General features: G+C 44.3%; 1 protein-coding gene across 5 annotated transcripts; it reads left to right on the top strand.

Annotated features, from left to right (window-relative positions):
- The first annotated feature begins 4,768 nt into the window (after positions 1–4,768).
- Positions 4,769–23,082, top strand: BDH2 (3-hydroxybutyrate dehydrogenase 2). 5 transcript variants are annotated; one of them, XM_036266276.1, is made up of 10 exons: positions 4,769–4,804; positions 7,848–7,927; positions 8,803–8,881; positions 11,021–11,117; positions 12,809–12,917; positions 14,704–14,764; positions 16,005–16,118; positions 19,646–19,704; positions 20,259–20,351; positions 22,770–23,082. In XM_036266276.1, the coding sequence occupies exons 2-10, from the start codon at positions 7,856–7,858 to the stop codon at positions 22,821–22,823; spliced, it is 738 nt and encodes a 245-aa protein (XP_036122169.1). In that variant the 5' UTR covers positions 4,769–4,804; positions 7,848–7,855; the 3' UTR covers positions 22,824–23,082. The 5 variants fall into 5 exon arrangements, with proteins under 5 accessions (XP_036122169.1, XP_036122156.1, XP_036122180.1 ...); XM_036266263.1 differs by having other exon boundaries at positions 22,786–22,999; XM_036266287.1 differs by lacking the exon at positions 22,770–23,082 and adding an exon at positions 20,952–21,122.
- Positions 23,083–23,357: the final 275 nt, after the last annotated feature.

Genomic DNA, 23,357 nt, shown 5'->3' with positions numbered 1-23,357 from the left:
TTAGAAAAAAGAACAGATGATATAACTTTTAACATGAGCTGACAACATTGTAAGGAAAAAAGATATGGTCCCTAGCCTTGATGAAATTTTGCCCACTGACAAGATAGATGGGGGAGCAAATATTTGCAATACCACGTGACTTGTGCTGTTGTAGAGCGAACCTTACTGTTGTAGGTCAGTGGACGAAGGAGGCTGCAGAAAGCTGCATGAAGAAAAGTGTTGGACCCTTGGGCGGGTGGCTTAGTTGGAGCATCATCTTGTACACCAAAAGTGTGCGGGTTTGATTCCCAGTCAGGGCACATACCTGTGTTGCAGGTTCAATCCCTGGTCAGGACGAGTACAGTAGGCAACCAGTTTATGTTTCTCTGTCTCCCCTTCTCTCTAAAATCAATTTAAAAAAAAAATCCTAGGGTGAGGATTTTAAAAATAAAAGTGTTGGAGTTGGACTTGATTGGAGAATTCTCATACTCATAAAAAGTCTATTTCAAAGACTTCCAGTCAAGATGCCAGCGTAGGTAAATGCGGTATCACCTCCTCCCACAACCACATCAAAATGACAACTAAACTACAACACAACCATCATTCAGAACCACCTGAAATTGAGCTGAATGGAAGTCCTACAACTACAAAATTAAAGCAGCCACATCGAGACTGGTAGGAGGGGTGGAGGCATGGATGGTGTGGTCTCACACCCACATATGGCAGATAAAAATCAGGAAAGACACCTTGGCTGGGAAGGTCTTCCCTGAGGAGTGAGGGGTCCCCATCCCACACCAGGTGCCCAGCTCAGGGTTCCAGTGCCAAGAAGATAAGTCCCCATAACTTCTGGATGGAAAACCCAGCGGTAACTGAGGCTGAGAGAGGCTGCAGCTGCTGGAGCCCCAGGCAGCTCCTCTTGAAGGGCCCGCCCACAGACTTACTCAGACTTGCTCCCTCTAAGCTCCGAGAAGAGGCAGCTTGAGGGGCACCAGAAACATACAGGGAAGAACTGAGCTGTTTGGCCTCGGGACGAGGGCTAGAGAGATTTCTTCTGGACAGACATGCTGTCAGAGGCCTTTGTTCCTTTGGTGAGCCCTTCCCTGGGGCGGCAGACAGCTGCCCCACCCTGGTGATTCCCTGAGAACCTGCCCCACACAACTTTCAGGCCCACCCAAGCTGTTTCCAAAGGCTTTACCATAGGATTGGCCTGTCTTGGATCCTGCTTCAGAGTTTCCTAAAATCCTCAAACAAGCAGCATCTGGTTTAGCGAGCCCCATACTTCTCATTAAGGGGCCCCAGGACTATCACTAGAAGCAGCCAGCCTTGGTTCACAACTTGGCTTTTCCTGGACACCTCCAAGCCCAGCACAAGAAGCAGCCATCTGCATATCACTTTGTATCTTATGCCTGGTGGCCCCGGATAGAGCACAGGCAGTAGCTGACCTTTCCCCAGAGCCAGCATACCCAGTGGACAGCTTCAGACCACATTGAAACACCACCACCCAACCACCTCCACAGGTAACAAATCAGTGAGTAGACACAGTGAGTACCAGAACCCTGATGAAGTAAGTCTTGCTCTGTGTGGTGGGCCCCTACACTGCTGATCCTCCAAGGTAGACAGAAGCCAGTGGTCAGTGGGCACAGCCAGTCCTTGCAGCTGATCAGCCTGAATAAATCCCTCTCATCGATGTGCCAACAGAAATCAACACTCAATTACAACAGAAGGGTGTACAGTTCACACGAGAGGTGCACCTTGATGGCCCAGCTGGGGTGATCAGAGCGGCTCTGCCTCTGGATCCTACAGGACACCTACAATAATAGGTCACCCTACGAAGCCTAGGAGACAGCAACTCTACCTAATACATAGAAATAATCACAGAGAAGCAACCAAAATGAGGAGACAAAGAAACATGTCCCAAATGAAAGAAAAGAACAAAATTTCAGGAAAAGAATTAAACAAAATGGAGATAAGCAATCAATCAGATGCAGAGTTCAAAACACAGGTTATAAGATTGCTCAAGGAACTTGGTGAGACATTCAAGGAACTTAAGGAGACCTCCAAGGAACTTAGTGAAAACATCAACATAAAAAAAGACTAGTCAGAAATGAAGGATGCACTTACTGAAATAAGAATAATTTACAGAGAATCAATAGTAGAGTAGGTAAAGCCAAGAAGCAAACCATCAATTTGGAATAAAAGGAAGCAAAAAACACCCAATCAGAACAGCAAAAAGAAGAAAGAATCCAAAAAAATGAGGAAAGTGTAAGGAGCCTCTGGGACAACTTCAAGGGTGCCAACATTCACATCATAGGGGTGCCAGAAGGAGAAGAGAGAGAACAAGAAATTGAAAACCTATTTGAAACAATAATGACAGAAAACTTCCCTAACTTGGCTAAAGAAACAGACATACAAGTCCAGGAAGCACAGAGAATCCCAAACAAGAGGAACCCAAAGAGGTCCACACCAAGACACATCATCATCAAAATGCCAAAGGTTAAATACAAAGAGAAAATCTTAAAAGCAGCAGGATTAAAGCAGTTTGTAACCTACAAAGGAGTTCCCATAAAACTGTCAGCTGATTTCTCAAAAGAAACTTTGCAGGCCAGAAGGGAGTGGCAAGAGATATTCAAGGTGATGAAAAGCAACGACCTACAACCAAGATTATCCTGCAAAGCTATCATTTAGAATCAGTGGACATATCAAAAGTTCCCCAGACAAGAAAAAGCTAAAGGAGTTCACCACCACCAAACCAGTATCATATGAACTGTTGAAGGGTCTTCTTGAAGGAGAAGAACAACAAAAATATGAACAATAAAATGGCAAGTAATACATATCTATCAACAGTTGAATCTACAAACAAAATGAGCAAGCAGAACAGAAGCAGACTCCTAGATAGAGAACTTTTTGTTGTTTGCCAGATGGGCAGGGGCTGGGGGGATGGTTGAAAAAGATGAAGGAATTAAGAAATACAAATTGGTTGCTAGACTGATGAACCTCAAAGGGAAGTGGGGAGGGAGGGCGGGATGAGATAAACCAAAGAACTTGCATGCATATGTGCACAACCAATGGACACCAACAATAGTGGGGAAGGCAGGAGTGGGGCAGGATTGGGGAGGAGGGGGCCAATGGGGGAAAAGGGGGGGGGGACATCTGTAATACATTCAACAATAAAGATGAGTTAAAAAAAAAAAAAAGTCTATTTCAAAATCCTCAGAAGTCAAAGGAAAGGCATCAGTACAGCAAGCAGCACAGCTGCGTGTGGTTGCAGATCGCGAGACCCAACATCAGAAGCAACAGTGGGGTAATAACGTACAGTTTTAGCAAAGAGCTCACGTGGGCACATGCAGAAATTAAGGCAGGGTCTTTTCACTTTTTAAAGGACAGTTTTTGCTATCCATTATAATTTAATGTCTAATAGTTAACATTTATTGAGTATAAATGTAACACATTATGCTGATGGTTTTACATGCTAATTCCTTCCTCTTCACAACATCCCTGGCTTAAGTGCAATAGTTACCTCCCTTTCACAGAGGAGAAAACTGAGGTCTGGGGAGCTAAGTGACTTAACTACTGAGGAAAAGATATGGGACCTACTACCTTCATCTTTCTGACTCCACAATGTTTGTTCTTAACCGCTATGACTGTTATGAACAAAAAACCTAAAGAAAAAGGGCATCTAAAGTTTATTTTTCTCACATGAGAAGTCCAGAGGAGTTCGTGTAGGGCTCTTGAGGCTGTCTTCGGGGAACCAGGTCCCTTCTCTTAACCCTGCTGTCGTCAATGTGAGCCTCTGACCTCACACCAAGTCACAACATGGCTGCTATGTCCCAAGGCATCAGATCTGCATTCCAGGAGAAGAGGGAAAGAGCAAAAGTCAAAAGCTTTTCAGGAGGCCTCACCTTTCTAAGAGAGAAGCCCTCAGAAATTCCAGACTACATTTCACTGGCCAGCCAGCTCTAGCAGCTAAGGAGGCTGGGAGTTGAGAGTTTTGCTCTCCAGACTTTAGAAAGTAAAAAGCAGGGTAAAGTGATTCAGGTGGGTGCTGAGTGAGCCAGGTTAAATACTACATGCACAAATAACCTACACAACCACTCTGCCCAATGACATGCCCCATAAAATGCAAGTTAGTAAGCCTAACATAGAGGGTTCACATGACCAATTCTTTTTTTTTTATCTGATATCTGTTCTCTTCAGCCAAACTTAATTTTTTCTCACCCAACATGTACTTCTGAAGATCCCCAACCACACCCCCTTGGTATAGTCAGGATGGCTGCCTTCTGCCACTAAATATGTATTAGTATTAGAACAGACTGAGGATGACAAAATAACCACAACTTAAACACAAGAGATTTTTATTTCTCTCCCTCAAGACAATCTACTAGGTCAAAGGCCCAGAAGGAAGGCTCCAATATCTTCAGTGACCTGGGTTCTTTCTATTTTGTTGCTCTGCTACCTTCCATAGGCAATTTCTGGCTCATTCAATCCTGAATACCCCAGAACAGCACATAGTAGGTGCAAACAAATGACAGGGACTTAGAGCGGTTAGAGTGAAGGAAACGATGTCCACATCCTAAGTAAGCTGTAAAATGCGTTTCCACTTTTCGCCTTCTACTTGGACTTAACAGTACTATCAGAGCTCCACTAGGTGGCAGCCTGTACACATGTACAGTAGTACATGAATGTGAGACTCCTCTTAAAAATGGGAGAAACCTGAACTACAAATCCCAGCGTGCACTGTTAAGCACCTGACTTGTTTCTGCACAAAGGTCTCAAGTTTGTTTCTGGCTGAGGGATCGGGAGGACGCCATCCATTTGCTGCTCTAAAGTAAGATTTTAAATGAAACTTTGGACTGGGAAAAAGGGGCGGTTGTTTTTTTTAGATGTTGCTTTTTTTCTGCACATGACCTATTTCAAGATTAATTTTAGCAGTTAGATCAGGATAAGGGTAGGCTTTTAATGAGTTTGAAACTCTGGTATATTAATAAGTTTTTCAAAATAGCCAAAGAAGAGAGGATTTTACATTGTCTTACGTGAACATTTTTCCTCCTGGCTTGTGAAGATAGAGTTGCTGAAATGTTTTGTTTGTGATTGTGCTCATGGGAAATTAACACTTTGATTCCAATATTTAGAGTAAAAAAGCTATTGAGTGTCGTTCTCACGTTGAATGTATTGAAAGTTGCCTCATTTTACCATTTCAGACCATGTTTGCGCTCATTTCCCCAAATAAATCTCTTTTCCTTTGATAGTGCAGTTTTATCTAATTATAAACCTTTGCCTCCAAAATCTGGTCCCAGAAGGACAGGGGGGACAGCTAGGGGAAGGCTTTCAGAATGAGCCGAAGGCTTCTCTGTACTTCAGCGGTGGTTCAGCAAGTGCTCCTCGGGGTGTCAAAGGGAGACCTCGGTCGCACCTCACAGTGCCTGTGCCAAAAGCCACTAATGACTGTAGTGTAAACAGCTTTTTAATACACGGTGCTCAGGCTTGGAGAAGGGTAAAGATTATTGGACTCTCTTATTTTCTAAAGTATATGTTGAATATATCTCGTAACTGTTTTCATGTTTAAAATGAAAATGTATCACTTGTCTAAGAAGAAAAAACAGCAGTGCAAACTCATTGCATCGGAGGAGGTCGGCATCATAAAAGCCCCGTTTCTCCACCGCGTAACAAATGTGGCCCTAATCAGAGGACACCTGGGAAGTTGTCAGCTGGTCCCTGGAGCCGGTTCTTCCACTGCGGTTTTAGGCTGGCCCTCTGAGAGGCGGACTCCAAGACAGAGTTAAACACGCGTGGGCTTTGTCAGGGGAAGTGGTGTCAGGGGAGGAGAGAGAATGTGAGGAGGGGAGGCTGAAAGGGCAGGCAGACCACCGCGGAAGCCGCGGGCCTGGGCGAGGGCGGGTGCCCGTCTGGGTGGCAGCAGGCTGGCGCCCCGAGGTGTGCAGCAGGGGGTGCGAGCCCATGCGAGGAGCGGCGTGTCTCCTAGAAGTGGGTCTGCGCGGTGTTCGCGCCGCCCCAGGCACCGGCCCGCGGGGAGATGGCTTCAGCACATCTCCGGGGAGATGGCTTCAGCACCGGACGCAGCAGTGGGTTTCCGGACGCAGGTGGCCTAGTGGTCAGATTCCGGGTTCTGGGTGCAGGAGACGCAGGCCCTGGCCCCATATGGGGTCTGCTGGGTGTGTGAGGACCAACAGCAGAACAACATGAACATGAACCAGGTCTTCCCTGCAATCAGGCCCGGGTTTGAATTCATAGCCGCAAAACACGGCGCAGCACATAAGCTCTGAAGCGAGAGCATTGGTGACCAGGCTAGGTCTCACCATCCAGGTCTGTTTTCCACAGTGATCTTCCTGAAATACATGCCTGGTCATGTCACACTCTCCATAAATCCTTCCGCGCCCATTGCGCACAGGAGCCACTGGCTTGGACAAAGGGTGGAGCCTGGAAAGGGAGCACACAGTCCGGTAGGGCTGCCCTGGCTGGTTTGGTTCAGCGGTTAGAATGAGGCCCATGGACCCCAAGCATCTCAGGTTTGATTCCCAGTCAAGGGCACATACCTGGGTTCAATCCCCAGCCGTCACATGGGAAGCAACCAATTGATGTGTATCTCTCACATCAGTGTTTGTTTGTTTTTTCTCTCTCTCTCTCCCCCTCCTTTCCACTCTGCCTGAAAATCAATGAAAAAATATCCTTAGGTGAGGATTAACAAAAAACAAAACAAAACGTCAGATAGGGCTGAAGGGAACAGAGATCAATTTAAAAAGAAAGGAGTGGGCCCTTTCAGGAGGAGCTAGCTGCCTGCACTTTATCAGGCAGGTCACTGAGCAGTGATTGCTTCAATTCTGTGCATGCGCTCCTTACCTTGGTTTACTCAACACCCACCTAACACCACCATCCCCTTTTTTGGCCTGGAGTGCCTGGATGATGCAGGGACATAGAGCCATTCTGCGACTCGGTATGAGGTCAGGGCCTCACATTAAAGACAGTGGTAAGAGACAGAACCTAGTTCCCCGGAGACAGCCTCTGACTGTTGACCACCCCAACCTCATCATCACTAGCCATTCCTCTCCCCATAGGATCTGCAATCCAAGCACTGGCCAGATATCTCCTGCACATCTTTTTCCCCTTCATCAGAATTTCTCAGTCCTCCCTTTTCCAAATGGCTGACTTGTGTCTGTTAAAGTGTCGCTGCTGCATGCTTAAACTTTAACCCAGGACCGGCAGCGCGGTGGGTGCAATGTTCACATCGCAAAAGCAGCAGGAGGCCTGAGTTTAGTGCTGGCTCTGCTACTGACCAGCTCTATGACCTGGAGCAGGCCAGGCCAGTGTCCTCATCTGTAAAGTGGAGGTATTGGACATGATCTGATTTTCCGGCTCTTATCTTCAGTGAGTCTCTGAAGCCAACCGTGACATCTTTCCAAGGCACAAGGAAAAACCACAGACGATTGATAGTGCAAACCCTGGCAACAGTTTACAGGAGAGAAAGCAAGAAGCAGCCTGAGTTGTGAGGGCGCACAGGACGCCGTGGCTGCGGGAGCGAGGGCGGCGAGGGGGTGGGGGCAGTGAGGGCCGGACTCCCCGCCTGCTGGTCGCCTCTGAGGTCCTCTTCTCCAGGTTCTGAAGACGTGAAAGGTCGGTGCAAGTCCACTCTCTGCCTCAGTTAGCACTTCAGTGGGTTATGCTAAACGTTTCTGATATTCACAGCTCGGTATCTAGAGTAAGCATTCAGAGGATGGGGCAGTTTGTACAGAGGTGCTGTCTTCAAGTGCTTCAAGCTGTACATCAAACCATTTGTTCTAAATGTTACTGCCGGCACAGGGCCATGTGCCACCATGTAAACCATTCAATAAACCTGACTTTAGATTCAACTACAGGTTCCATTATGGGCCGACTTGACGGGAAAGTCATCATCCTGACAGCAGCTGCTCAGGGCATCGGCCAGGCAGCTGCCATAGTAAGTTACCAACGCTTGCTGCTCGCTCAGTAGCTGTTAAAGTATTGAATTATGGGGAGAGATTCCACGGTTAGTTAATTCTGCTCTTTTTCTTTTTTTTTTTTTTTTTTGAGTTCTGTGCTTCTGTTGTCTAAAATTACAAAAGAAAAGTTGCTACTCCTGACCCCCAGGCAGATGAGGGAATGAATACCTCACATGCTTGTTATGTGACATAAGGAATGACCTTTGATTCTGAGAAACTGACTTACGGGTCTCAGTGCTGCAGGGGCCTACGGGAGAGCAGAGCCCTCTGAAAGGATGTGAGCTCAGGCAAACTCCAGAGTTAAAGCTGGCAGGTTACCGTCACCTGCCCACTGGTACCAAATTCTCGCCCATTATTCCCCACACTGAGCTAATGGTGCACTTGGAGCCTAACGGCAGGTTACAGTTTGACATTTATGAAAACAGTGGTATGCTTTTGGGAGGAAAAGTGTTGAAACGACCCATTTTTCTCACTATTTGGGACATAATAAGAAATGAAATAGGATAAGAACCTGCTCAGAAATGGAATACAGGTTATCAAATCACAGAATGGTATTTTGAGAGGTGTTAATGACAAAATCCTAGTGTTTCTTTTAAAAAAAAAAAAAATTTATATTACCTAAGGGGACAAAGTCAGATGATAAGCACACTATATCTCATGTTCTAATTAATGTAAAAATAACAATAAGAAGGGTGAAGTGAGACTCGTTTGAAATCCCACCTATTTTATGGGGGAGGGTGTAAAAAAAAAGCAATGAAAATAAGATAAAGGAGAAAAGGCTAAATGACTTTCCATTCTTGAGAGCAGTTTAACCAAGTAGACAAAGCGTTTATTTGTGTATTGTGTCTCCCAGGCTTTTGCAAGAGAAGGTGCCAAAGTCATCGCCACAGATATCAATGAGTCCAAACTGCAGGAACTGGAAAAGTACCCCGGTAAGCAACTCAGCCGCTTGAACCTGGGGTTCAGAGTCTACGGGGTATTATAAAGCAGCAGTGCTCCGGTGTTGGAAGAGAACACCTGAGCTGCTCGGCGCCTCTGGCCTCCTTTCTGGAACCTGACTCTCTGATAATCAAGTTCCTACTCCAGGAACCTGCAGACAAAAACCTGCATACTTAAATGCATAAACAAAATTGTAGATATGTACTTCACATTTTTTATTTATCCAACATGTTGAAGGATGCAGGACCTAACAAGAAAATTCTATATGCAAGTTTAACTGTTGTTAACTGTTTATGACAGCTTTTCACTCCAGAGACAGAGCTGTCCAGTACACCACCACGGCCCCACGTGTTGTTTTAAATGTTCTCATGGCTGCTTTTATTTATTTCCTCTTGTACTTTTTTAATCCTTACCGAGGATATATTTCCATTGATTTTTTAGGTAGAGTGGGAGTGAGGGAGGAAGAGAGGGAGAGAGAGAAACATCAAGGTGAGAGAGACACATGATCAGCTGCCTCCCACACGACCCCGACCAACGCTGGGGATGGAGGTACCTGCCCTTGACCGGAGTCGAACCCTCAACTTTTTGGTCTGCAGGGCCGACACTCTAACCACTTAGCCAAACCGGCCAGGTCTCTAGTGGCTACTTTTAAAAAGTAAATGAACCCTAGTCAGTTTTGCTCAGGGGTTAGAGCACCTGCTCATGGAGTAAAGGATTTCAGGTTCGATTCCTGGTCAAGGGCATGTACCTGGGTTGCAGGTTCAATTCCTGGCCCTGGTCGGGGTCATGCGAGAGGCAACCAAGCCATGAGAGACACATCGATGTTTCTCTCCCTCCCTCCCTCCTTTCCACTTTCTCTAAAAACCAATGGGAAAATATCCTCAGGTGAGGAATAAATAAATAAATAAATAAATGGTTAATGAAACAGGTTAAAGTTAATTTAATAATCTTTTTTATTTAGCTAAAATTACCATTTAAAATACTCCATCAAAAAATATTAATGAAAATAGTTTACAGTCCTTTTCTCATACTAAGTCTTTGAAATCCACATTTTACACATACAGCACATTTCAGTTCAGACTCGCTGCCTTTCAAGTGCTCAGCAGCCACAACTGGCTCGTGGCAACCACATGGGAGACAGCCCAGCCCTAAAATCATGTGTCAGGATCAGAAACCCAAAGAGATTACTCAAATTATTTATGCGTCTATCACCCCTGACTGCACCACACTGAACCCAACTCCAACACCAGAGAACCTCAATTAGATTTACTCTGAAAGAAATCTAAACAGAACAGGTTACGTGATCAAACACCGGTAAGTTCATTGAGTTAGACAGCTGCACTGGACTGTGCTGAAGCATCATTCTGACAGCTCTAAGGAGAGCTATTGAACTGAGAAAGTACACAGGGAAAAGGAGTCGCCCTGAAAGTCAATTTCGATCTTCCCTTTCCTTGTTCATTTTTTTTCTGTATCTGAAAGAGAATAATAAAATCAACCATATATTGTTTAAAAAAACAATAATGAGTGCTGCCTTTCTTAGAGGATGTTTGGATTTCTCTGGTAACTTCTGCAGGGTGCTCATCCCAGACCGAATGCTTCAAGTGTTTCATCCCTTCATCTGGCCTCTCATTTCTTCTTGCAATTAAGGCCAGAAATTAGTGATGATCAACTCATTTCAATAAATAACGGAATTGACATCAAAGTAAAGCTCGCAAATAGAAACACTCTCATTCCTACCACCCCTCTCCCCACAACAGAATTCAGAATTTCTGTGGTAGTGGCTCAGCCACTGGGGGAATGAATGGGCTCAAGTAACCCATGTTCAGTTCTGACTGCTTGCTTACTGAGAAGCATCTGGTATCGATCATTTATACTTCATTGTACGTCTACCCGGAAAACATCTTTATTGGTCAATTCAGAGAATGGAGAGACGGAGGTGTGTTATTGGGAGGTCCAGATGGGAGGACTCTAAGATTTTTACTAATGAGATACTTAAGACCTTACTAATGATCAACAATTCTATGAAGCCTACCTGGACAGATACTGCAATCCCACCCTTCCAAGCGGCTGAATCTCCAACGCTAGATATTTTTATGGTATAAGGAAATAGTGTCTTCTGTTTTATTTTTCAGGCATTCAAACTCGAGTCCTTGATGTCACCAAGAAGAAACAAATTGACCAGTTTGCCAATGAAGTCGAGAGACTTGATGTTCTCTTTAATGTCGCTGGGTAATCCAGAACTTTTTGATTTCGCTCTTCTTACAGAAAGTTTTCAATGACTTTTAGTAAAAGAATTTTGATAATGTGGCCAAATTACTCATCATGAACCATAATATAGCCCTTGGGAAATATGACTTGATTTTGGAGAGAATTTTTATTGCAAGTAAGATAGCCATAGAAGTTGAGATGGGTTTGGAACCTAAAGACAGTTAAGGTCTACTCAAGACAACTGGTACTTATCGAAAGGTATGGATCTTCTTAAGGCTGGTGACAGGCTCACACCAAGGGACTTGTCACTGATGTCCCACTAGGACTTATAAAATAAAAGGAGAAACTGGTTTCCAGGCAAGTGTCTTTAAAACGAAGTATATTTATTAGAAGCCAAGTACTCAGTTTATTGAAATGCAGACGTTCCCAGTTTTTTGGCATAGCGTTCTAGCAAGTCCTTTACATTATCCCAAGCTCAGTGTTTCTTACTGGGACAGTGAATCCCAGCAGAAGCAATTTCATATTGTACCTTTGCATGCAGCACAAAAGGAATTCATTCATTAACCTTGTTAGGATGGTACCAGGCTTGCTGAACTGGACGTGAACTTGAGACTGGAAGTGGAGTAGCTCCATGTTCATGCAGGGAGTGTTAATGTAGTCCTCTCTCAGGGTGACAGTAGCAATGAGTACAACTAAGGCTTGAACAGAAAATGAATTGATACATTCTGAAGTTCCACTTTTCTTATGTAGTGTTACATTTGTACTGCTGTGCTGATAGAATAATCCTTGAGCCTTCTAATATGTATTTGTGTTTCTTCCTAACCATGTTTCAGAGCCGGAGGGTGGGAGGACCTTGATCTATCCATAGTTTATTATGTGTTACAATGTATGGGAATTAAATTAAAGCAACAATTTGTGATGACCTCTTTTAGAAACAACCTGCTCATCCCTCATATACAAATATACCCAAAGCCACCAAAACAATCAACTAGAAAAATTAGTTTTTTGAGAATGTATTCCATTTTAAGCTAGGCAAGTGGTATAGAAACAGATCATGTAGTTCTTTCTATCATTCCATTAAATTGGAAGTACAGTCACAATCAAAGAAAATTTTATCATTAATTACATAATTTGGGTCCAGGGAAGAGTGAAATCACTCAAGACCCCAGTTTTTACAACACTTCCTGAAAGAAGTGTGACTTGAAAAAGAATGAAGGTTATTTTAAGGGTCTGTTGTTGTTCTGCTCTGTTTACTCTATATATTAGAAGTGTACAGTAGCAATATTACTTTGCTACCCTGAGATGTTTTCCTTGCAATTTTGACTTCCCTTGAGAATGTTACATTGTGCCACCAGGAGGCACTGTTGCTCTTGAAATAGGAGTCAGGGCAGGTGCACTGTGCTCATGTATGAGTTTTTCAAGTTTCCTGTGCAGTTGGTATAAAGCTTCTTATGTTTGGTGGCCTCAAACTCTCGCCTTCTTCTTTAAAGGAAGGATATTGTTTTTAAATAAATTCATTTAGCTGAGGTTGTTGTGATACTTCCTAACCTGATGTACTAAGTGATAGTGGGTTTGATATGCGAAACTTATCAAACACTTGGTAAGTGAAAAGATAATGATCTCAGTCAACAAACGACAATAAAGATGATAAGGAAATTGAATATAAATCTTTTTCAGTGGTCATTTACCCCATTGTTTAATCCCTGTTCCAGTTTTGTGCACCATGGAACCATCCTAGACTGTGAAGAGAAAGACTGGGACTTCTCAATGAACCTCAATGTCCGCAGCATGTACCTGATGATCAAGGCATTTCTTCCCAAAGTAAGACGATCACCCTCACTAGGACAAGCACCACTGGATAAGTAGGTCTCCTCACAGGGCAGCTAGAAAGGACCCCCATGGGTGCTGAAGAATAATAGCTGACATAATGACTAACCTGTATTGAACATTTATATCAAGGAATTTAATATAAATTAACTCACTGAACCTTCCAGTTCACTCATGCGAGGAATATTAAGCACTTTGTACATGCCAGGCTCCTTTCTAGGTGCAGAAGAGAATACGACGAAGTCTTCTGTAAGGGAGATTCCATTTTTTTGAGGGGTGAGAGAGGATAACATGTACTCGGATAAACATACATCATGTGGGTGGTTGAGAATACTATGAAGAAAAAGAAGCTAGGATATCAGTGAGGTGCACTTAGGTATCTGGGAGAGGGTTCCTCGAAGAGGGACAGCAAGGGGACACGCTGGCCAGAACAGTCTGATGAGGCAGGCACCAGCACCACACCTGTGGTGCAGAGATTAAATAGGAGCTGTTGCCTGGCTGGTGTGGCTCAGTGGTTGAGCGTCGACCCATGCACCAAGAGGCTGCTGGTTTGATGCCCAGGTTGTGGGCCCGATTCCCAGTGGGGGGCATGCAGGAGGCGGCCAATCAATGTTCTCTCTCATCAATGTTTCCAGCTCTCTCTCCCTGTTCCTTCCTCTCTCTCTAAATTAACAAAGAAAAAAAATTTATTTTAATAAAAAAATAAATAGGAGACCATGGAACTTGCCCAAGTTCACATAACCAGCAAGTGGTTAGAGCCAAGATTCGAACCCTGAAAGTTGGGCCCCTTTTTTAATATCAGCACCATTATATTCTTTATGAAACAGATAAACAAGCTGGGGTAAATATTTTCTCCCTGACATTTCCCTGACTTGGTTGGGTCACCTCAGCCTCTTCTGTGTCCTGTTAGTCTATCCAGCCAATCAATGCCTTAGGGTTTTTTAGAATTTGCTTTTGGGTACAATTAGTGGCTAAGTAGCAAAATGGGAAGCAAGAAGGATACCATCGGGAAACGTATAATCTTGCAGTCTCGCCCCTGGATCCATCCGATCATTCGCTTTCTCCGGTCCTGCACCTCTTTGCCGAAAGCTGCTGGAGAAACGCCTCCAACAGAAGTGGGTTTTGTTCAGACCCTTTCCCTGCCTGTGGAGACTTCTTCTAGAAACTTTCCGCTGGATTTTCATGACACAGAGAGTTTTGTCTTCTGCTCTCTAGTCGGTTCTTCCATTTCTCCGACAGTTCTTTTAACTCTTCACCACACTCTTGTCCACCGTCTCCCCTGCTTTGTTGTGGCCGTTTTCCTGGCCTCCGGTTTCAGTGAGAAGTTAGTGGCCATCCGGCAGGAATTCTCCCCACCTCTTGCTTGTTCCCCCAAAACATTCACGGGCACCACACCCTTACACATAGAGGTATTATCCTGAAAATACGCACATGTCTTAGAATGAATCGAGTACAAACTTCATTTGAAAACTTTTTAACTCATAGCAGCTCATTTCATTAGCTGTCCTCCAGGTCTGGGGCCCAGCAAGCTGCACTTTATTGTGATCCAGCAAACTGTGTTGACCGCCGACTGTGTGCCCTGTCCAGAGGGAAAAACAGCCAGAGACCCTCGTCTCACGAAGTTCGCACCGTAGTGGAGGAATTCTGAGCGATGTTCTTAGGAAACAGGGCTCTAGGCGGGCGGATCTGCAAAGCCTAAGGAAATACAGGTCTTTTAAAGAGGTAGTGTGTGCAGCCTGCAGAGCGACATTTTTTTTTTTAATTGTTTTGTTTTTGGCAGATGCTCGCTCAGAAATCTGGCAACATCATCAACATGTCCTCTGTGGCTTCCAGCATCAAAGGTAGGTCTGCCCTGGCCGGTTTGGCTCAGCGGTTAGAGCGTCGGCCTGCGGTACAGAGAGACCCGGGTTCGGTTCCCGCTAAGGGCACGTACCTCGGTTGCAGTTTGTCCCCGGCCCTGGTTGGTCGTGCGGGTGGCAACCACTCGATGTGTCCCTTCACATCGATGTTTCTCTCTCTCTCTTCCTCTCTCTCCCTCCCGCTCTGTCTGAACAAAAAATGCAAAAATGTCCTCGGGTGAGGATAAAAAAAAAAAAAAAAAGGTAGGTCTGTCTCCCTGGGATCGCCATGCAGGTGTCCACACCCCTCCCCAAGGGAACAAGCGTAGTAAAAATCACAAAACTCACACATCACTTCAAAACTGCTTTTAAAAATTGGCCTTAAGTTCCTTAACCACCAGTCCCTTTGTCTTCGATGTGAACCAGTCATAAAATTAAAGAAAAGGTTTTTTTTTTGCTTTGCCCTCCTTGTATTTCTCTAATGGATATGGGAATGAAAATCAGTTGCAGGAAGAAGGAAACCAAGAGGGAGAAGGAAACATGTACCCATTTAATGAATCAAAAAAAAAGATGTATTGACACCCACTAGGTTCCCCTGTAAGTCATGGTCCACAGTAAGTCATGGTCCTGCAGGGGTGAGTGTCAGGCAGACACAGTCTTCTACAGTGGGAGAGTGTTGACGACAGAGCTCTGTGCAAAGTCTGTCATTCCCGGGGAGGTGACTGCCTGTGGCCCAGAGCGTGCCCCGGAGACAGCTGCTCTGGGCCCTAATGAGGAGCCAAGGAGCTGGGGTTGCAGCAGATGAGATAAGGGCCCGTCTGGCACAGATGGGTTTGCAGGTGTGACATGAACTAGCTGCTGCTGAGGTAACATCCTTCCCTTTTCAAGGATACACACTAAACCTACACAAGAGAGGAATGCAAAGACACGCCTTGGCCTCTTGATTTTGTTTTGTTGTTTTCTTTCCCCTGATTCTCCTTTGGCATCTGCCTAAGGGGTCTACCACCTGAGGAGGAAAAACAGAGACCTCTGCATCACTTAAGTGCAGCGTGTCAACACCTGTCTCAGCAAGTTTTCCCCCTTTCAGAAACTAGCCCTGTTAAGAGAAAACCTGGTATTCATTCTTTAAGAGGGTGGGTGAGAGGCAGCGTGACAGTGGTTCCTGGGGACATGTATTTGTATTCCCTTCCCACAGGAGGCTGTGTGTTTTAGTCCTTCACTTGTTGAACCCTCCCTTCCCCAGGAGTCGTGAACAGATGTGTGTACAGCACAACCAAGGCGGCCGTGATCGGCCTCACCAAGGCCGTGGCTGCCGACTTCATCCAGCAGGGTATCAGGTGCAACTGCGTGTGTCCAGGTGAGTCCCACACTGTAGGGCCGTGACCATGTCCTTTCTGACACCCCGGTTGCCGCTGTGAAAGATATCCACCGCAGCTTGCTTACTCCATGTTTTATTGCCTCCTCTTAGCGGGAAAAGCTCAAAAGAAAAGGGCCAGTCTTATTAAGGTGATTGGGAACAGAGGCTCCGTCATTAGGGATGAGCCACAGATGCAAAGGGTTTACTGTTACTTACCTGCAGGGGACAGATCAAACCATGTAGCTAAGAAGCAGCACCGGCCAGGGCCTGGTGTCTTGGAAGCAAACCAGGGGCGACCTGTCAGGGGAAAGAGGAAAAGGAGACCCTGCTGACAGGACAGGGAAGCAGGGAAGCCTCGGGTCATGTAAATCACCTGGGGTGACCCATAATTAAGAGAGGGATTAACACCTTCCCTTAGTCTGTACCAGGGCACACTTGGCTCCACCTGTTTTGTAAACTCAGTTTTCCCGGAGCACATGCTCTCGGCCTGCTGCCGTGTTGGCTGGGACGGCTTCGCGCTTCGGGCCGATTGGCTGGTTGTAACAACCAAACGTTCTCACAGCTCAACATATTTCCTGCCGGGCTTTGTACCAGAAAGTATGCCGCCCTCTCATCAAAGGACAGGAGAAACTCAAAACTCACTACTAGCAGAAAGGACATTCGATCTGTCTAAATAAAAGCATGTACTCACTTACTTCTTGGGAATATCTTCTCTCAATAAGCGTGGGTGTGTCTATTAAGCAGACATGCCCTTTCACCTGGCCCCACCCACCCCAAATGATTACAAGGTGCCTAAGAACAACGATTCATTTACTCTCTGAAAAGAAATTAAATATTGCATATCTAGGATCAAAGTTGCTCTCAGTAGTTCACAACTGGTATTGAGGAGCTGGGGACGGGTACAGTTTCACAGTGACCTGTGGGACCATTCAGACCTGAAGGGCATGCCAGAATTTGGGGAAGGAGCTGAGGGGGAGGACTGTTTGTGCAGTAGACACACCTCAGAGGTACTGTGGGCTCGGTTTCAGGCCACCACAGTACAGTGAGCATCGCAATAAAGCGAGTGGTCATCTTTTTGCTGGTGGAGGATCTTACGTTCGATTTGCAAAAGACTCACCAGGTGTGAAACACACTAAAGGGAAGCATAGTAAAGCGAGGTGAGCCTGAAATTTGGAAAGCCCCACAGGACACTCTGATGTAACCCACCACGGTCTCCCCTCGGGTTGAAAAACCACTGACTTACTAGTTAAAGAGGAAAAACTGCTAAGTACCCTGCAGGCTGCAGAATTTTCATGGTTGAGGTGTTCTGCTGGATTTGTCCTGGCCTAGGAAGCAAGCAGAGGTAACACGAAGAAGGAGGGAGATGTAGGAGAGGCCGTCTGAGCACATACTGGTGATACTTGGAGTCTAGCTATTCTTGGTGCTATTTACCCAATGGAAGAAATGGCAAAATGATTTGGAAACTATGGTTGTTTTAGCAGCTGGACTTTTCAGGAGACTGGAAAATATGTTCTCAAGCTCTCTGGAACAAGGAACCAGCCGTGACTCACCGGGCCAGTCAGAGAAGAAGACCTGACCAGGAAGGGTTGTCTGGGGTGGCTCCGCAGCACGGGGCTTGTGGACGGTGGGTGGGTGGCGGTCTGTGCCACGGACGCAGCGGAACTGAGTGGGAGGCATGGGCTTGCTCTGCAGTGCTCACTGGCCAGCCGGTCGTCCCAGCCACGTGTAAGACGAGGCGCATTTGCCTCCGGGGAAGGAAGCTGCTCAAGCTGAGGATTTTGGAGAGAGTGGTAAGCAAAAGCTTTAGGTGCCTTGAGCGTGACGTTGATAGAATGTGGTCCCTCAAGGAGGCTGTTGATGAGGGGAATGAGGAAAACACTATTGGAAACTGGGACAAGGAGGTTTTGTTCTGTGGCTTCAGAAGGTTTAGCAGCACGACTGCTGCCGTGACATGGAAGGGAAGGAACATCCCTGATGAAGGGGGTGATCTCGTGAAGGCCATCTCCACCCAGATTTCAAAAGCTGCCCACTTACAGTAACGTGTGAGGAGGGAGAGAAGCTAAGGAAAGAGCCCTGTTTTACGAGAAAGGATCTGCTGATTTGGAAGATTCCCAGCCTCTCCAGAGAAATGGCCAATGACGACAAAATTAAGAAATGGTTTCCAAGCAGGCATCAAACCTGTGGCGTTCTCCGGAGCCTTGTCTGAAGATACAGCTGAGGCTATGGCTATAAAGTCATGTATTATGACCTTAGATCTTGTGGTCCCTGGAGAACTGTCACTCAGGAAATAAACAGCCCTCTGAAGAGAATGTGCAGACTACATCAGTGAACAAAAAGTCCGGGGCACTTGCTTAGTAGGAACTTAAATGAAGTGGGAATTAAAACCTTTTTAGTGCCTTTTTTTTTAAGCAGAATAATTTAAAATTAATGTTTTAAAATGTTTTATCCCCACCCAAGGACATTTTTGCCTTTATCTTCAGATCGAGTGGGAGGGAGCGAGGGAGGAAGAGAGAAAGAGAGAAACATCGATGTGAGAGAGACACATCGACTGGTCGCCACCCACATGACCCCAACCAGGGCCGGGACAAACTGCAACCGAGGTATATGCCCTTAGTGGGAACTGAACCTGGGACTCTCTGGTCCACAGGCCAACACTCTAACTGCTGAGCCAAACTGGCCAGGGTCAAATTACATTTTTTGATGAGACACACAAGACAGTGCTTAAAAATAGGAATTTGAAACCAATGAAAATAGGCAAGATCATGCGGAAAATTTAGAAGCACCTAGATTATGGAAGACTATGACAGCCATGGAGTCATCCCTCGGGGTCCCTGCGTGAGCCTGGCAGCAGGAATGGTCCTGGGGGCATTAGGAGTCTGGATCCTTGCACGGATAAAGCACTCCTATAATTGCATCTACATCTCAGTGTGATTGTGAGGATTAACTAAAGTAATACAGGTAAAAGTGCTTAAAATCCATAAAGCATCATGTTAACGTGACTAAAATACATGTCTTGGGGATGCTGGGGATTCACTCAGAGTCCCTGCCTAGTGTCATCAAGGACCATACTCTGTGTTTTAAAAAGTCACAGAGCCCTGCCCGCTTTGGCTCAGGGGTTAGAGCGTCGGCCTGTGGTCCAGAGAGACCCGGGTTCGGTTCCCGCTAAGGGCACGTACCTCGGTTGCGGTTTGTCCCCGGCCCTGGTTGGGTCATGTGGGTGGCAGCCACTCGATGTGTCCCTTCACATCGATGTTTATCTCTCTCTCTCCCACTCTATCTGAACAAAATATGAAAAATGTCCTCGGGTGAGGATTAAATAAATAAATAAATAAATAAAAAGTCACAGAAATGTTACGAAAGGAGTCGTAAGCCTATTAAATGAAAGGGCAGGCAGGTGGAGGTGCAGTTGTCATTCTAAGTCCTGGAGAGGGAGTTCACTGATTGTCATATCACATGGAAAGGAAGTTTAATTGTCAATTTATTTTTTCAGTTAAAGTAACCAAGCTGAATGTCCTCCTTTAATTTAGGAACAGTTGATACCCCATCTCTGCAAGAAAGAATACAAGCCAGACCAAATCCTGAAGAGGTATATATCTACTCTCTTAAATGTGTTTAAATGTTCCAGTTAGAAAAGTCCCTGTTCCTTACCCAGAGTAGACACATTCATAGAGACAGAAAGTAGAAGGTGGGCAGGGCTTGCTGAGGGAGTGGGAATGGGGAGTAGTTGTTTAATGGGGACGGAGTCTCAGTGCTGCAAGGTGAACAGAGGTCTGGAAATTGGTTGCACAACAGTATGAATGTGTTCACATTGAACTGTAATGGTTAAGATGGTAAATGGTACATTAGGTGTATGTTACTACAACTTTAAAAACCTCTTCTTTGATATTAACTTTCTGATTTGACACAGTGTCTGTAGGTTTTAGTATAACAAAAGAGTTTGACTAGGTAGGAAGTCACCATAGCCCTGCTTGGTCTGCTTAGTCCACAATTAATGATATTAATGATATTCTCACGTGTTATATATCATGCATGATGAAGGAACCTCTGTAGATTCACCTTGCCTTTGACCCCCAGAAGGAATAGCAGGTGCATTCATTCTTCAGCTCCGATCCTGATATCTGGTATGGTTTCTGGTCACAGGCACTGAGCGATTTTCTGAAGAGACAGAAGACTGGAAGGTTTGCAACTGCCGAAGAGATAGCCCTGTTGTGCGTGTATCTGGCTTCTGATGAAGTAAGCACTGCTCTTCCCAGGGAGTTCATTGTCCTCAATCATATTTGGCCACTATTTGCTAAACAAAAAATGTCATCTTAGAGAATTATGGCATCTATTTGCTAAGATGCTGCAGTTACTAGAAAGGGATCCGTTCTGATTTCATTTGCTCCAAGAAAGTCCCCTTTGATCTGAGCAGCCGACTTCTCCTTCAACTTTACATGTTACTAAATCTTGTAGGAATTGAAATGGAGGAGTAAAAAAACTGCTCAATTTTATAAGAAATAGTTGCTTTCAAAAATTAGAGTTGGGGAAACTCTGGCTAAATGTAAGTCAAACAAATAAGCCTCCAGAATTATGAGAGCTTCCCCCTGGCCGGTTTGGCTCAGCGGTTAGAGCGTAGGCCTGTGGTCCAGAGAATTATGAGAGCTTCAGCTGACACGGGAGAGGGTTCATCAGATTTAATTGTATGTAGCAAACACAGCATTGACATCTGTGTTTTTAGTTTTACCGGTGACTTCTTTAGCAGACTGCCACTGGCTCTTTCTTTCTATGAATTCTTACTTGTCATCGTGTATGGAAATTCTTAATTCTGTCTCTTTCCACTTTGCATTTATTTAGGAACCCGTTTCTTCTGTAGCAGCTATTGTGTATGTTTAAATGGCATGGTACTGAAAAAACAGAAACTCTGGGTATAAGGTATAGAGTACAAGAACACCCCTCTCTGTGTTATGGCTTTGAATGTCACATGACCAGGAACTACACTGTATGAAGAGAGACAAGGAAAGGGAAGTGAGTAGGCGGGAGAGGGGAGGTGTGTCACTGATCAGTTACTTCCTCTTTACAGGAACTTGGTGTGCACACCAGGTGGTTGGAGAATGTGACAAACACAGGATTTGAAATGTTTTAGTGACAGAGCAGTTACTACTACTCAGAACTATTAACAGTCGTTAATAGCTGGGGAGTTTGCTAGACAAATTATTCATGAAACAAGTATGTTGACCTTTGTGATTTCCCTCTATGCATATCTTCAGAATAGCTCATTTGACTTTGGGATACAGTGGATTAGTTACATTGCCCTTGTTTATCCAGAGCTTAAGTTACCAAATATTTGAAAATGTTCTGGCTTGAAGTATGCGACAAAAGGATCTTTAAGCCTTTAAAGGGGCCCAGAGGAGTACATATGTGTAACAGAGAGCTTGCCTTATAAAAATACTTGGGAGAGTCGGGGTCATTTTTTGGTAAAGTGATTAGTAACCCTCCTAGTTTATCTACATTATATGATCCATTTTCTTAGAATAAACTTTAACACTTTCTGTGCTTGTGTTATGTCTTCCCTTCTTCCTTCTTCCATTGTCTGAGGCTTTAGATAAATTTAAAACTAAGAACAGAAATTTGAATCTTTATTATCCACGTTTAAGTTAAAAGAAAATTTTTAAACCTCTACCACAAGGAATCATTTTAGCTTTAATTCCTTGGAAAATAAAAAATTCTGTGGAAAAAAATAGTTACTTGTTTTAAATCCTTTAGTTTAGTACAGATTTGTATCTAAAACTAGTATAGATTTTTTTTCATAGTTTAATAGATTATAATAATAATCTTCATACAAATTTTTCAAATACATTTTTTAAAATTTTTATTTATTTATTTATTTATTTTATTTATTTTAATCCTCACCCGAGGACACATTTCCATATTTTGTTCAGATAGAGTGGGAGGGAGGGAGAGAGAGAGAGAGAGAGAGAGAGAGAGAGAGAGAGAAACATCGACGTGAAAGGGACACATCAAGTGGTTGCCACCTACACGACCCAACCAGGACCAGGGACACACCACAACCAAGGTACGTGCCCCTAGCGGGAACTGAACCCAGGTCTCTCTTGACCTCAGGCCGATGCTCTAACCTCTGAGCCAAACCAGCCAGGGCTCAAATACTTTAGTGTGCTTCAGTCCCTGAAATTGCCTATGTATATTGATCAACTATATGTACAACATCTTTTAAAAATTTTGTTTGGTAATTGACATGACCGACTTTATGACCAACACACTGATTATATTCAAAAATTTTATTAATAGCATAAAATTCAGCTGGTTTAGGATAGTTCTGAGTTTCAAAATGAAAACATACTGTTCCAGTCTATACTTAACCTTAATTTCGGGAATATGTCACCTAACTTCTAAGTGTTCTGATTGCAAGACCAAACACCCCACAGACCTTGCTTAGAATGTGACATGTGCTGAAACACCAGCCAGAGGCCAGACCACAAGAACACTTGGCAATTTTAAATCTTCCAAAATTAATTCAGGTTTCCATAAATTCTCTTTGTTAAGTGAGTTTTCCTATTACCATGAGAGTAAATTGTTCAGCTCTCTCAGTCATAGAGTAGAAAAAACACAGCCTGTGGTAACCCCGGTTAATTGTTCTTGTGTTGACCACTGCAGTCTGCCTACGTAACAGGTAATCCTGTCATCATCGATGGAGGCTGGAGCTTGTGATTTCAGGATCTCCTCGCTCAGAAGGCCCGCCCTTCCTGTCTACTGTGAACCTGGTTATGAAGAACACTCACCATGTCTTTCTAGTTAATGGCATAGCAATGAAAACAAGCCCTTTCTAATGATGTCATTGTTCACAAGTCTGGTTCTTTAATTATAATAATTTCTTCCTATCATTTTTCTAATCATTGTAGATAAGATAAAAGATAATGAACTCACTGCAAATGAAGCGTTTTAAAAATAAACCTCAATGTGTAAGTATGTAAAGTAAAATGTGATTTTTTTCTTTTTTTAAGAAAAAGGTATTAATTTCTATTTTACCACTATTTCCCAATATTCAAATATTTTTGTACAGTTCTGCATTGATCTGTATATGGGTACTAGTTTTAAAATCCTACACCTTTATAAGTGAATATCAGAGTGGGGATTAAAATGGGGTGGAGTGAATGGAAGCTACACAGACCGTCTCCCAGGACCAAACTGAAATTACAACTAAAATAAAGACAAATCATTGGGAAAAACCAACTGAAGAGCAGC

This window comes from Molossus molossus, unplaced genomic scaffold, assembly GCF_014108415.1.
Source record: "Molossus molossus isolate mMolMol1 unplaced genomic scaffold, mMolMol1.p scaffold_m16_p_1, whole genome shotgun sequence".
NCBI classification, from domain to species: Eukaryota; Metazoa; Chordata; class Mammalia; order Chiroptera; family Molossidae; genus Molossus; species Molossus molossus.
Note: the sequence above shows the minus strand (reverse complement) of the source record. Positions and strands in the feature narration are given on the sequence as shown.